This window comes from Danio aesculapii, chromosome 3, assembly GCF_903798145.1.
Source record: "Danio aesculapii chromosome 3, fDanAes4.1, whole genome shotgun sequence".
NCBI lineage: Eukaryota > Metazoa > Chordata > Actinopteri > Cypriniformes > Danionidae > Danio > Danio aesculapii.
The window spans coordinates 6,040,204-6,055,805 of record NC_079437.1 but is presented as its reverse complement, the minus strand read 5'-3'; the positions used below and the strand labels follow the sequence as shown (position 1 = coordinate 6,055,805).

Genomic DNA, 15,602 nt, shown 5'->3' with positions numbered 1-15,602 from the left:
AGTGAAAACATGGAAAATTCAATTATACTATAGTAAAACATGATAAATTAATTTATACTACAGTGAAAACATGGAAAATTCAATTATACTATAGTAAAACATGGTAAATTCACTTATACTATAGTAAAACATGGTAAATTCACTTATACTTTAGTAAAATCGTGGTAAATTTTTGTAATGCTGGATAAAGTGTTTCGATTCATAATCCACAGTCTCTTTGACGTCATGCTAGTATGAATGTTGATGTATTAGTGTTTCATATCTGATGGCATTATGCACTTTAAGTGATTCATATCATTAATAATGGACTACTAATGATGATGTAAACGGTGCTGGAGAGACTCGTCTACTCCTTTACTTCTATCTCAGAGTGTCTTTTGCTTTGTTTCGTGTATATATGTAAATAAGGAAATTGTGACCTTAATTCCAAGTGGACCTGAACTGATTTATGGAGGACGGTTATGGGTTACACTTCAGTAGACGGTATATAAACACTCCTGGGGAAGGCAAAACCTCAACAAAATGTGATTTTCGTTGTTCAGAAAATTGTGTTATTTCTAATGTGATGAATAATGAGCTTTTCTGTCTGTTATAAATTCATGTTTTCCTGACTTTCCAGAGTCTGATCTGTTTATGCGTGTGTTTTAATCCTGTGATAATGTAATGCACACATAATACACAAACATGCAAATCATAAATTCATTTTATTAGTTTGTCAAGTTCATATGAAAGTGACATCGACCACAGTGATCTGAGCTCTGCAAAGTGCTGAAAACAACATCGACACATCAGTTTTACACCTTAACAAGGGCACATAAGGATCAGATATAACATGAAGAAATCTGACAATCAATCATGATGCACAACTCAAGAACATGCAACAGATCATGTGACCAAACATAGTATGAAAGGCAATTGGTGTCAAATATAAAATACATGAAACTCTAGGCCTGTATCATGAAGCTGGATTATCTGGCTAGTCAGTTCAGTTTAGTTTGCACCAATCTTGGGCTTTAGGTACCATGAAGATAGCTTTTTTAATTTAATCAGTCTTTGTTACCTTGGTATTTTTTTTCCTCCTCTGAGGCAGGTTAAGGTTTGGATATGTTCTAGATATGCTCAAATTATGTTCTATATATGTTCAGGTTATGTTCTGGATATGTTCAGGATATATTTAAGTTATGTTCTGGTTATTTTCAGGTTATGTTTTAGATATGTTCAGGCTGTGTTCTGGATATGTTCAGGATATGTTCTGGTTGTTTTCCGTTATGTTTTAGATATGTTCAGGTTATGTTCTATTTTTTTCAGGTTATGTTTAGATATGTTCAGGTTATGTACAGGCTGTGTTCTGGATATGTTCAGGTTATGTTCTGGTTGTTTTCAGTCATGTTTTAAATATGTTCAGGTTATGTTTTTTTCAGGTTATGTTTAGATATGTTCAGGTTATGTTCAGGCTGTGTTCTGGATATGTTCAGGTTATGTTCCGGTTGTTTTCAGTTATGTTTTAGATATGTTCAGTTTATGTTCAGGCTGTGTTCTGGATATGTTCAGGTTATGTTCTGGTTGTTTTCAGTTATGTTGTATATATGTTTTGGTTATGTTTTTTTCAGGTTATGTTTTAGATATGTTCAGTTTATGTTCAGGCTGTGTTCTGGATATGTTCAGGTTATGTTCTGGTTGTTTTCAGTTATGTTTTAGATATGTTCAGGTTATGTTTTTTTCAGGTTATGTTTTAGATATGTTCAGTTTATGTTCAGGCTGTGTTCTGGATATGTTCAGGTTATGTTCTGTTTTTTCAGGTTATGTTTTAGATATGTTTTGGATATGTTCAGGTTATGTTCTGGTTGTTTTCAGTTATGTTTTAGATATGTTCAGGTTCTGTTCAAGCTGTGTTCTGGATATGTTCTGGTTGTTTTCAGTTATGTTTTAGATATGTTCAGGTTATGTTTTTTCAGGTTATGTTTTAGATATGTTCAGGCTGTGTTCTGGATATGTTCAGGTTGTTTTCAGTTATGCTTTAGATATGTTCAGGTTATGTTCTGATTATTTCAGGTTATGTTTTAGATGTGTTCAGGTTATGTTCATGTTTAGTTCTAGATATGTTTAGGTTTTGTTCTAGATATGTTCAGGCTTTGTTCTGGATATATTCAGGTTCTGTTCAGGTTTGCCAATCAAATGTGGGCAAAGTTTAAATAAATGCCCCCAGTTTCTCTTGCTCTAAATTTAAGGTCACTAAATAGTAAAGATAACATATATAGTAAAATAGAATATATATAGTAAATAGGTAAAAATAAAGTCAGATTTAACAAAGACTATTTAATCTTTAGATTTATATCATCACTATAACTTGGAATCCTTTACACATAAGCTATTTTAGGTCAATAATCAGTTTTGTAAGTTTAAATTAATATAATACACATACAGATGCCTTGTAAATAAGCTTGTTTTAATCACTAGAGAAAGTTCGAATAGAAATGTCTCTCCATAATTATATATAATCAACTGTTCAAACTAACTTTACACTAATAAAGCAGTCTGTTTTTTTATTTTTAATCTGTCCAGCTCTTTTCATCTTGCTATATAAATGTCTTTAAATCTATAATCCTGAGTTTGTTACGCCACCATCATGGTACAGGCCCCTGATTTTATCAAAAGCCAATGAAATTGCTTAATTTGAGACTATATTTGCATATGTGGTTCAATGGTACATGGGAATATATGCGTAAAAACTTTAGACATCATGTTTATTTTGGGACTGGTATATGAACATAAATTGTGTTGCTATTTATAAACAAAAAAACAGGAAACAAACATCAGACATTTACATTTTGGCCCCAATTGCCTTCCATAATAACACAACAGTGTATCACCAGTACTGGATCTCTGAACTGATAATAAACGCCACAAACATACAAATATCTTTAGCTTTTGCTGTGTGTAAATGCTCCTGCTAGCCGCCTGTTATTATTATTCAGCTCATCTAAAAAACGTTGTGCATTTTACCCTGAAAGACACCCGAGGATTCTGGGAGATGAAGTCAGTTTGGCAGTTCGTATCTGTTAGTTTGTTCGTTTGTTTAAGTTTATCAAGTGCAATTTTAGTCTGTGATGCTTCAGTTCCAGCGTTATAGCAGAGCTTCAGACTCTCAACTCACCCTCAAACCAAATCAGATATATTTGATATTTTGCATAATAAAAAGTCTGCATTGATTTGAAATAAATCGCATCATAATTAGTGCTGTCAAATGATGAATCCCATTCAAAATAAATAATTTACCGGTTTTATTTAATATTTTATTTGTTATTAATTATATATATATATAATATAAATTTTTCACATTTTTCAAATAGTAACGATGTAATAAAGCCTCTGAAATCATGACTGACTTCGAAGCTTTGTGAAGCGGTATTTTGAAAACAGTCAGCACTAGTTAACTTCATCAGTAGCAGGGAAATAGTTTCGCAAATATAACGACTCATTTTGGTGATTTATAATCGACTCTTTCTTTCGAGAGACAATGTTTTTTTGATTAACGAATTTAAAGACTGTTTACACAATATTTATCATAATACACGATATCATACAAATACGATATTTATTGAATAAATAATTAGCCATCCATAAGCCAGCTCTGCTCTGATTGGTCAGCTGGCCAAGTCTGTTTTGATTGGTCTTTACGTATCAGAAACGAAACGCCCATTTCCGTGTTTTGTATGGGTAACACTTTATTTTGATGGTCCAGTTGAGTATTAGTAGACTATCTGCTTAATATCTGCTGACACTGCTCCTTCAACAGACGTTTAACTGACTATAAGAAACTTTGCAAGTACATGTCAACTTACACTAACCCTAACCTAACAGTCTACGTTTAATCGAATAAGAATTAGTTGGCATGTAACTTAAATTCAACAAACGGACCATCAAAATAAAGTGTGACCTTTGTATGTAATGGGAGGTAGGGGTTTATGCAAATGTTTTGCTTTAATCTTGTTGACGTTAGTGATGGGAGAAGAACAGTGACGTTACAAACTGCAACTACAATATTTATCGAAACCCCAAATGACCTGCTCTGTAATATATACTTCAAATGATCAACATAATACATTTTTGTTTGATTTTAGGATGAATATGATTTGTAAACCCCCCCCTTCAATAAGCCAGCTCTGCTCTGATTGGTCGGCTGGCCAAGTCTGTTTTGATTGCTCTCTCCGTATCAGAATCGATACGCCCATTTCATTGTTTGTATGTTACAGGAGGCGGGGTTTATGCAAATGTTTTGCTTTGATAGATGCTACAACTTGCAAATATGATATTTACCAAAACCGCACATGACCGGCTTTTTAAATACACTAAAATAATCGAACTTGATTTTGGGATGAATATGACTCTGCTTGTAAATTTGCTGACAGTTTAGTGCGATTCGTTATTAACGTCAATCTAACGTAGAATTATCAAAAATACTAATATAAATAAACATAAGAGCGACACAGCTAGTAGTGTAGCATTATCTTCGTTCATCATGTCTCCATCCGTCTGGTCTCTCCACCTGCAGACCAGTCTTTACACCGAAAAACAAACTCCAGCAGGACCTGAAGCAGTGTGTGTGTGTGTGTGTGTTTGGCTGAAGTGTGTGTTTGCGGCTCGTCCCCTTCAGACGTTCAGTCTTGTGACGTTATTTATTTTCCCATGATGCTCTGCCTTCCTACGTGCTGATGATCTGACCCGACCAGGTCTCGTGTTTGGCTCCGGCCTTCAGGTGTGTGAGGGTCACCTCCACCGCCTGCACCTTCACGTTCTTGGGTGGAATCGGACAGACTTTATAGGTGACCTCGTCGCCCTCCACTGGAACATACTCGCCTTCAATACTGACACAGATTTACAGATTTATAGCCTTATTTACAGATGTATGAGCTTATTTACATATTTTATAGGCATATTTACAGATTACTTAGGCTTATTTGCATATTTGCAGACTTATTTACATATTTAAAAGCCCGCTTGCATATTAGTTTGGTTTCTTTACAGATTAATAGGCTTATTTATAAACTTATTATAAACTTTATTTTAGATTTATGGATTTATTTGCATATTTGCAGACTTATTTATATATGTATAGGCCTGCTTACAGATTAGTTTGGTTTATTTACAGATTTATAGACTTATTTATAAACTTAGTTGCAGATGTATGGGCTTATTTGCATATTCGCAGACTTATTTGCATATTTATAGACCTGTATACAGATAAGTTTGGTTTATTTGCAGATTTATAGACTTATTTATAAACTTATTTACATATTTTACATATTTATAGGCCTGCTTACAGATTAGATTGGTTTATTTACAGATTTATAGGCTTATTTATAAACTTATTTGCTGATGTATGGGCTTATTTGCATATTCACAGACTTATTTACATATTTATAGGCCTGTATACAGTTTAGTTTGGTTTATTTACAGATTTATAGACTTATTTACATATTTATAGGCCTGTATACAGTTTAGTTTGGTTTATTTACAGATTTATAGACTTATTTACATATTTATAGGCCTGTATACAGTTTAGTTTGGTTTATTTACAGATTTATAGACTTATTTACATATTTATAGGCCTGTATACAGATTAGTTTGGTTTATTTACAGATTTATAGGCTTATTTATAAACTTATTTGCAGATGTATGGACTTATTTGCATATTCACAGACGTATTTACATATTTATAGGCCTGTATACAGATTAGTTTGGTTTATTTACAGATTTATAGGCTTATTTATAAACTTATTTGCTGATGTATGGGCTTATTTGCATATTTACAGACGTATTTACATATTTATAGGCCTGCTTACAGATTAGTTTGGTTTATTTACAGATTTATAGGCTTATTTACAGATAGTTTTTGGCTTATTTAATGATTTATAGGCTTATTTACAGATGTGTAAACTTATTTACAGATATATAGACTTATTTATAAACCTATTCACAGATTTATAGGCTTATTTACAGATTTTATAGGCATATTTACAGATTAATTGGGCTTATTTGCATACTTACATGCTTCTTAGCATATTTATAGGCCTGTATACAGATTAGTTTGGTTTATTTACAGATTTATGGACTTATTTATAAACTTATTTGCATATTTACAGACTTCTTTTTATATTTATAGGCCTGCTTACAAAATAGTTTGGTTTATTTACAGATTTATAGGCTTATTTATAAATAGTTTTTGACTTATTTAAAGATTTATAGGCTTATTTACAGATGTGTAAACTTATTTACAGATATATAGACTTCTTTATAAACCTATTTATAGGCTTATTGGCATATTTATTGACTTATTTACATATTTAAAAGCTTATTTACAGATTTTTTTAGCCTTATTTGCTAAATTTATAGACTTATTTAAAGATTTATAGGCTTATTTACAGATGTGTAAACATGTTTACAGATATATAAACTTATTTATAAACCTATTTATAGGCTTATTGGCATATTTATAGACTTATTTACATATTTAAAAGCTTATTTACAGATTATTTTAGCCTTATTTGCTAAATTTACTGGCTTATTTAAAGATTTATAGGCTTGTTTACAGATTTATTTGCATATTCATATTCACTACCTGACAAAAGTCTTGTCGCCTATACAAGTTTTAGGAACAACAAATAATAACTTCACTTTTAGTTGATGATTTGGTATCAGACGAGGATAATATGAAAGGCAAAGGCCTCTACTCTTATTTTACCAAAATAAAATTGATTTTGAATTATTTAATTAGGACAGTAAGGTCTGACTTTGCAGAGACAAAAGTCCTGTCTCTTAACAGAAATAGTCATGGTGCAGTGGAAACAGAATGAATATTGTGTCTGACTCCATCATGAGCTTGGAGGACTGCATCCATACATCTCTGCAATGACTCAAATCACTGATTAATAAAGTCATTTGGAATGGCAAAGAAAGCGTTCTTGCAGGACTCCCAGAGTTCATCAAGAGTCTTTGTGTTCATCTTCAATCCTCAATAATGTTCATTTCTGGTGACTGGGCTGGCCAATCCTGGAGCACCTTGACCTTCTTTGCTTTCAGGAGCTTTGATGTGGAGGCTGAAGTATGAGAAGGAGCGCTATCCTGCTGGAGAATTTGCCCTCTCCTGTGGTTTGTAATGTAATGGGCAGCACAAATGTCTTGATACCTCAGGCTGTTGATGTTGATCATCCACTCTGCAGATCTCTCGCACACCCCCATACTGGCTGTAACCCCAAACCATGATTTTTTCCTTCACCAAACTTGACTAATTTCTATGAGAATCTTGGGTCCATGCGGGTTCCAGTAGGTCTTCTGTAGTATTTAAGATGATGCAGTTCAACAGAAGATTCATCAGAGAAATCAACCTTCTGACACTTTTCCAAATGATCGAAGTCAAGTTATCATTTTTTTGCTCTCACAACTGACATCGATGACGAGACTTTTGTCAGGTAGTGTACATATTTGTAGACTTATTTACATATTTAAATGCTTATTTACAGATGTATATGCTTTTTACAGATTTATAGACATATTAACAGATTTAAAGGCTTATTTACAGATGCATATGCTTATTTACATAATCTTTAGACTTATTTGCATATTTAAAGGCTTATTTACAGTTTTTTGCCATATTTACAAATTTACGGATGTATATACTTATTTACAGATTTATTTGCTTATTTACAGATTGTTTTAACCTTTTTTACAGATTTATAGGCATTTTTGCCTTATTTACAGATGTACTGGCTTTCAATTTATATACTTATTTAATATTATTACCATAATTATATATAATTAAATATATTTTACATATACATTGTTTTACTATTATTAGTGTAATATATAACATTTGTTTATTATTATTATTATATTATACCATTTGTAATAATAATATATATAATAATAATATAATCATTACTCTATAAATATTTATATATATATATATATATATATATATATATATATATATATATATATATATATATATATAATTAAATGTATTTTTAATCTTTTTACTGCATTTGAGAATATATATATATATATATATATATATATATATATATATATATATATATTATATATATATATATGTATATGTATATATAAAGATCTACAGAAAAAAAATATATTCTAGTTGTCTATTTTTTTACTATTTATAAATATATACATTTTCCGCATGTAAAATATAAGCTTTTTTAGTTCTAGGCTCTAGGGATTGAGCTGTGATGAAGCTGAAGCAGAGGATCTTCAGTATTGTCAGGTATGTGATCTGACGATCTCTGTGATCGTAAACTCACTCTGAGATGTGAAAGAAGATGTCGTCTCCGCCGTGAGCCGGTCTGATGAAGCCGCGACCCTGAGAGCGAGAGAAGTCTTTACACGCACCCTTAAAGACGGGCCCGGCGTTCGCTCGCACTGTCCTGAACACACACACAGAGCAGACAAACATGGTGTGATATGTTTAAATATGCAAATGAGTTAATAATTAAATAATCTGTTCATATTTAAAAATTATATTACACAGAGAGAGCAGATAAACATGGTGTGATGTGTTTAGATATGCAAATTAGTCAATAATTAAATATGTGCATAATTTGTTTATATTTAAAACATTAAGGGCTCTATTTTAACGATCTATGCACAAAGTCTAAAGCGCAGGGTGCAAAAGCATTAAGGGTGTGTCTGAATTCACTTTTGCTCATTTAAGGACAGAAAAATACACTCTGCACTCTGGCGCATGGTCTAACGGGGTTGAGCTTATTCTCTTAATGAGTTATAGGTGTGTTTTGAGCATAAACCAATCAGAGTCTCATCTCCCATTCCCTTTAAGAGTCAGTTGCGTTGCACCATGGTGCATTTTCTATTTACATGGCGGACTTTGTAAGTGGAAAAACTGTGAAAACAGTTAAACAGAGCATCTGCAGCGCGAGAATAAAGAATGAGCCTCCTCCACTTGGCCTTTACTTCTCTTTCTCTCTTTTCGTGGATAAGGAAACAGTGTTGTACTCTCCACTGAAGACATCCATTAGCCTACATAATTAATTTAGTTCGTTATGCACAAAGATTTGAGTCAAAACTATTCCTAAATTCAGTTCTAATTTCCAGCAAACAAATAAATGAACGAAGTGTGGTCGAGCAACTGAGTTATATCCAAACAGCCTGTGGCCCATATGGTCTAAAACCTGACAGGTGGGCAAATCTAAGCTTGTTTTTAATAAAACAAATATAAATATGCATATAATAAATAATACTGCTAATAATAACATTATACACAAGCAAATTGTTATGAATAAACTAAAAAGCAAAGGTAACTTTAACGGTAATCGCTTTTTTAAGTCTCTCAGGACAACTAAAAGACTTAGCCATGATCACAGATTCTTATTTTAATCCAGAACGGCTTAAAAACAAACAAACAAACAAACAGAACTCCCACACCATCCATAACGTTACTCTCAGGCTGTGTGGTGTCTCGGACTTCTTCATAGACCTGTGACAGGTTGCGCTAATGCTGACATCACCAGTCAACCTGTCTTTATTTGATACTGGTGCAACAATTCACAAAGTATTATTGAGAATATGTAGATCCATACGGCAGACTAACGTTATAGCGTTAGCTAGTTAACATAGAGACATTGTACAGCATTTCAATTCCGCTAGCTTAAATACCTTCATAATCCATTATGTATGATGGAGCGTACGATTTAAATCCTTTGTCCAATTTGGTGGCCGGACATTTAGATGATAATGAGCATATCCGGTGGACATCTGTGATGCTTAACTTTAGTAGTTCCTGGAGGCTTCTTGTATAAAACAACGCCATATTAGCGGAGAGTGAAAAAGTGTTCAACCTGGGTTGACTGGAACGCGAAAGTTGCGCATAAACCCTATTATATAACATATAAAACACTACTTACTACTCACTACTGTCAATAACAAACCGATGGCGTATATGAACTGGCGATGAGCAGAAGTGTTCTACCCAGGGATCCGGTTTGGTCACGTGACGTTCGACATACTGTGCTGTGAAACTGACATTTGTATTACTTTGGAGACAATCAGGGTTCAGGAAACCAAGATATTTAAAGGTCTGTCACACCCTAAAAACAGCTTTTCAGTTAAATATAGATTATATAAATGTATATTTCCACAAAGTATAAATGACACCTATAACGTCGCTTTCTGTCATATTTTGTATGGTGAGGCTCTAACAAACACAATTTGAGCGTAATAGGAACATCTGCAGGCAAATTTGTCTGGCAGCCCTAAACATGGCGCAGTCCAGCAGTCGTATCAGCTGAAGGTTTAGCTTTAAAAGCTAAACAAACTTAACTCAAGAATCAATTCAAATGTAGATACTGCATTAGGATAACACACAGCACATGAGACAGAACAGAAACAGCTGAAGGAATAAACACATGGGCACCCAAATCTCGAAATCCATATGTCCACCTGTGGGGTGCGTGTCATGAGTGTGTGTTTGACTTACGCAGAGTACGTGCGGGTGCGTTTGGTGGGCAGCGGGCTCGGTAACTCTCCGGGCGGGAGCGTGGATCTGAAGGGGAACTGGAGAGACAGAGCCGCCGCACGCGGAGACCGCAGGGCCGGGTCCGAGTCCGCCATGGAGGATCAGTTCACCTGCTGGATCCAGAGACCTGTGAGAGAAACACTACACTGACTCACACATGCAGAGCTTTACCTGTGTGTGTGTGTGTGTGTGTTTTCCCTGGAACACTCGTTTATTTACAGACGTTCCGGTGCGCACTTTGCTCTGTTGTTGTTTGCAGAGCTCAGTTTGTCCTGAGAGGAGAAGAGACGTGCAGAGAAACACACTCTGCTCTGCCCTGTCCCGCACAAAGACTCAGTCTGTGTGTGTGTGTGTGTGTGTGTGTGTGAGTTTACATTCAAGACGGTTTGTGCCCGGAGCGTGAGGGTTCAGCTCTGCACAACAGCCTGCTTTGTGTTCAGACGGGCCAGAAGAACAGACTGAACTGTTCTGAGATCAGACTGAGCTGTACATCACTAGAGCTCAGGCTATATTGATCACTTCAGGACAGCATCAGCATCGCTGTTTACTGTGTCTGCAGTAGGCATATGTATTGTAAACATGCGTGCAAAAGCAAGAGCCCAGAATCAATGCGGTGGCCCTGAGTGTCCCACAATGCAATATACACTTTAATCAATGCTGGGTTGTTTCAACTGTTGGGTTTAATATTGTATTTAAATCTAATTGAAAATACAGCCCAACTTTGGGTTAGTTCATATTTAACTAAGCGCTTAAACAAGCAAGTCCTGTACTATTTCCAGTACACACACACACACGCACACACACACATATATATATATAAGAGTTTCACTAAAATGTGGCTATGTTTAGGTAATTTGTTCCTGGGTTAATTTAACCCAAATTGAATTGAACACATATATTGGGTTGGGTAAAAATTAGCCCAGTGGCTGGATTTGTCTATATTATACACAAAATGAAGTACATGAAAATAACCCTGCATTTTTAGAGGATGCGTTTTGACTAAACTACAACAACACAGGAACAACTTGGCTTAATTTTAGTTGAATGCTGGGTTGTTTTCACCTCAACGCTGGGTTAAATATGGACAAACCCAACAATAGAATAAAAATAAATAAATCATTGGTTTAAACTAAAGCAACCCAGCTGATAATTCTGGCATCGTGCTGTTGGTGCTGCCATTATCCCAGGTAATAATTTAGCTCACTGTTGGTTTGTCAAAAACTTTGCTTCTAGGTTAGTAAAGCGTTCCAGGAACATTTTCTTTTGTTGTTGGGGACGAAAGTGAAAAGCGGGGAGGATGTGTCTCCATGCCGCCCCTAGCAAGATACCACCCTGGGCGATCGCCAAGGCCAGACTGAATCTGCGGACGTTTTTTGCAATTTCTGCGGAGAATTTTGGTAAAAATCTGCAGATTTCTGCTGAATTATTTTGTGAGTATCATAACTAAAACCTTAATATGTGAAATAAAAATAATCTCTTTTTAACTTATATTTAATGTTTACAATGCAAGTCCAATAAGATTCACTTTATTTGGTAAACAAAGCAAGTCTCTCAAATAATATATCTACTTAATGAAAGAAAATATGACTTTACAAACAGCATTGTACATAAATCAGATGAACATTTTCATATTAGTCAATAATATTACTGTAATTAATTAAAACACTGAATAAATATAGATATACACACATTTACTCAAGCAAATAAACAGAATTAATGATGGGCTCAAAATCTGTGGAATTCTGCACACGCAGATTCCGTGTGGGCCTAGCAATCGCCCACATTGCCCATGCCTAAGTGAGCAGGAGGAGTCTGTTAGGTTCTTATAACTCTCCTCAAACCCTTTTCGTTTCTGAATCTTTCTGAATGACACGCCTACTTTACTACATCCAATCAGCTCACAGTAAAAAAACAAAAAAAAAACAAGCCACGCCACGCCCACTGTTTTCTCATTTAATATTCCGCGAACGATCCCAGCTTTTGGTTCATGGGGACTTTTAAGTTTCTGTAAAGTCCGTACGCAGTGAATTTAAAAAAAAAATCTTATTATCAATTTAATCTAAGTGAAATATGTTCTATTTCACATAAAAAGTCTATAAGAATATTGTTTGTGAAGTGTTTGTAAATACTGTTTGTGAAAGTAAAAATTCCCAGCAAGTATAAGAAAGTTCACAGTAGCTTCTAACGACTTTTCTCGCGCGCAGTGAATTTATTATTATTTTTTATTGTATTTTAGCAGTACAAAGATGTCAACCATAACAATAGATGACATCAAGTACAATAATAAACAAGTAAAATTAATAATAATAATAAAATAATAAAATAAGATAATAATAATGAATAAAAACAGAGTACAGAGGCAAATTGTCAAATTAAATATTATTTACAAAGTCCTTATAAATGTTCAGTTTTAACACTTTTTTTTTTGTTGTAAACATTTTGTAAAGTAGTAATTAAACAATTTAAGTCACAAAGAAAATTCTGCATCTTAGGTAATGAGTAAGAAAATGTACCTTTGTGAATACAATATTTACCCGATAAAATAAATTTCTTATAAATTCTGTTGTTTGTCATGAGAAAAGTAACAAATTCTATCACACATGGAAATATCAATGTTAAACTTACATTTTAATGAAAATTAGACGGATTAATCAGACCAAAACACTTTAACATGTGGGCATTTGACAAAAAGATGATCAATCAATTCGATGCTTGAGTTACAGAAGACACAGCCTGATCTCACGAGAAAATGTACGTATTTTACGTTTTGTCTGTTTCATAGCTAATTCGTACAAGTTCAGTCGTACGAAATTGTACGATTTTAAAAAGGAGGCGTGGCACCTAACCCTACCCCTAAACCCAACCGTCATTGGGGGATGAGCAAATCGTACAAAAATGTATGAATTAGATCGTACGAATTCATACGAATTAGCCACTGAATCAAAAAGTTACGAATTGCGGTGAGATTGTGTTGGAAGGCACAATTTGAGTTAGGATTACTGAATTTAGAAACAATCTCATTTAGATAGTCGATATTGTGTAACACTTTTTAAAAATGTAACTCTTTGTTAGGAACACAAAGTTTGTAAGGTAAGAGCCAATTTTTTTTCTAATTAATTTGATCTATTAGAGAATTTTTAAAGAAATTGTTCCCTCGGAGTGATTCTTTTCTTGAAACACGTTTCTTATATTTTTATTACTACATTTTAGGCCGTAAATGCATTTGTCTTCAACTTAAAACTATTTAACAATCACTTAATTGTGGCGTTTCATTAAATGAGCAAGGACATTAGGTATGGCTTTTATCACAATGTAAAATTCTTAGCGCGCAGTGAATGCGTGACGCCAAATCTGCCTTCGTGACGTCAGAGCGCGGGCAGTTCTGCTGTCATTACGCAACACGCGACTTCAGCATCGCCACATAAATTAATGAACATAAAAAATAATAATAATAAAATAAATTAATTAATGAACATTCATCATACGGATACAGTACAAAAGGCGTGCAGTATATGCACTCACTGTCCCACTTTTGACCAAAACAGAACTCATTCACACTCAGATCAAATAGCCTAATTTGACACCAAAATTCGAATTCAAATCGCGGCGGTTAAAATAACGGTCATAACGGACGCGTCAAATACACTTAATTTAACGCACGGTCAATGAATGCTGCGGTGTGTCTTTAATTCTCCAAGTCTCCTTCAGCATCTCCCGCTTCCAGAATGTTCTTGACGGAGGGCATGAGGGGACCGTGTCTCAACCTCATCAGTTCACTTACTACACAGCATCTTTGGGGCGTATTTCTGTCAAGAATCAACACCTGTCTATAAATATACTAGATAGGGAGCGGCTAAGTATTGAGACACCGCCGGACATAAACAACTGTGACGGTAAATATAAACGGACAAATTTGAGAATCTGATTATAAATCCACCGTGATTACAACGTGGATAAATGCTAATTATCTAGCGAAAAGCTGCAGAATATATTGATGTAAAGGAGAAACTTACAGCTGGTTGTGTAGATGTTGTGAATACGCCGAGCCGTTGGTGATGGTGATGATGGAGATTCCCGAACACTCGCTTTTACCGGGAGAACCGACGCGTTTGATGATCCATCACTGACCGAATACCGGCTATGACGCACTGGAGACGGTAAAACGAGTCACTGCCGTCACTGAAGCGACTGTTTAATGTCACATGAGATTATATAAACCGAGGTCAGCTGACAGCACACTGATTTAGGACATTTACTTATGAGATGTTATTGAATTTTACTTCTCAGCTAGTGCTTTTAGAAGTATACATACTCTTAAAAGTTGAGCACTATAGATGTTATGATGTCAAACTTTACAATAAAGTCTCATTATTTAGTTAATGTTAATTATTTAAATACAATTATTTAATTATTTTATATATTATTTAATTAATTATTTAATGTATTTACTAGCATGAGCTAATAATGAATACTTCAACAGTATTTATTAATCATAGTTAATAACATTTGATCAACTAAAATCCAAATTTATGCTTGTTAATATTAATGTACTGTGAGTTGATGAACTAATAATGAACAACTTTATTTCCATTAATTAATATAAATAAATGTACAAAAGCACGCACATCACTTTAAATGAGTGATCAGTCAAAGTGCAAAAATATATGTTCAAAAAGGCGGCAACACCAAATCTCCAAAAATGCCAATTTATTAAATTAAAAAGGCTGATAAAATTTGCTGTTGCCTTCTTGAATACATAAATATGAGCAAAAATCAATAAATACTCCAATAAACGTACTGTTCATTGTTAATTCATGTTGGTAAACAGTGTTGGAAAAAAGTAATATATTAAAATTTACAGTAACTTAAAAACAATGTTATACAATGTTAAATCAAATAAACTGTACTTTTGTTTTAACCCAACAGTGTTAGTAAATGCATTAACATCAACTAATACAAGCTTATTGTAAAGTGTTACCATTTAAAAAACAAAAAACTGATTTTACAATTAAATACCAAACTATTTTAAATGATAGACTTGATAATAAATTACGTT

The 15,602-nt window shown here is 33.9% G+C and overlaps 1 protein-coding gene across 2 annotated transcripts; it reads right to left on the bottom strand.

Annotated features, from left to right (window-relative positions):
• Window positions 1-685: 685 nt before the first annotated feature.
• On the bottom strand, window positions 686-14,713 carry csdc2b (cold shock domain containing C2, RNA binding b). 2 transcript variants are annotated; one of them, XM_056452982.1, is made up of 4 exons: window positions 14,560-14,713; window positions 10,508-10,673; window positions 8,319-8,441; window positions 686-4,865 (listed from the first exon to the last, which is right to left on the bottom strand). In XM_056452982.1, exons 2-4 carry the CDS (start codon window positions 10,639-10,641, stop codon window positions 4,703-4,705), a joined length of 420 nt encoding a protein of 139 aa, XP_056308957.1. In that variant the 5' UTR covers window positions 10,642-10,673; window positions 14,560-14,713; the 3' UTR covers window positions 686-4,702. The 2 variants fall into 2 exon arrangements, with proteins under 2 accessions (XP_056308957.1, XP_056308956.1); XM_056452981.1 differs by lacking the exon at window positions 14,560-14,713 and having other exon boundaries at window positions 10,508-10,816.
• Window positions 14,714-15,602: the final 889 nt, after the last annotated feature.

Coding starts and splice junctions, on each gene's coding strand:
- csdc2b (XM_056452982.1), bottom strand. CDS start 10,641: ATGGCGGACTCGGACCCGGCCCTGCGGTCTCCGCGTGCGGCGGCTCTG. Junction 8,442..10,507: donor CGCACCCGCACGTACTCTGC/GTAAGTCAAACA, acceptor GTGTGTGTTCAG/GACAGTGCGAGCGAACGCCG. Junction 4,866..8,318: donor ATCTTCTTTCACATCTCAGA/GTGAGTTTACGA, acceptor AATCTGTGTCAG/TATTGAAGGCGAGTATGTTC.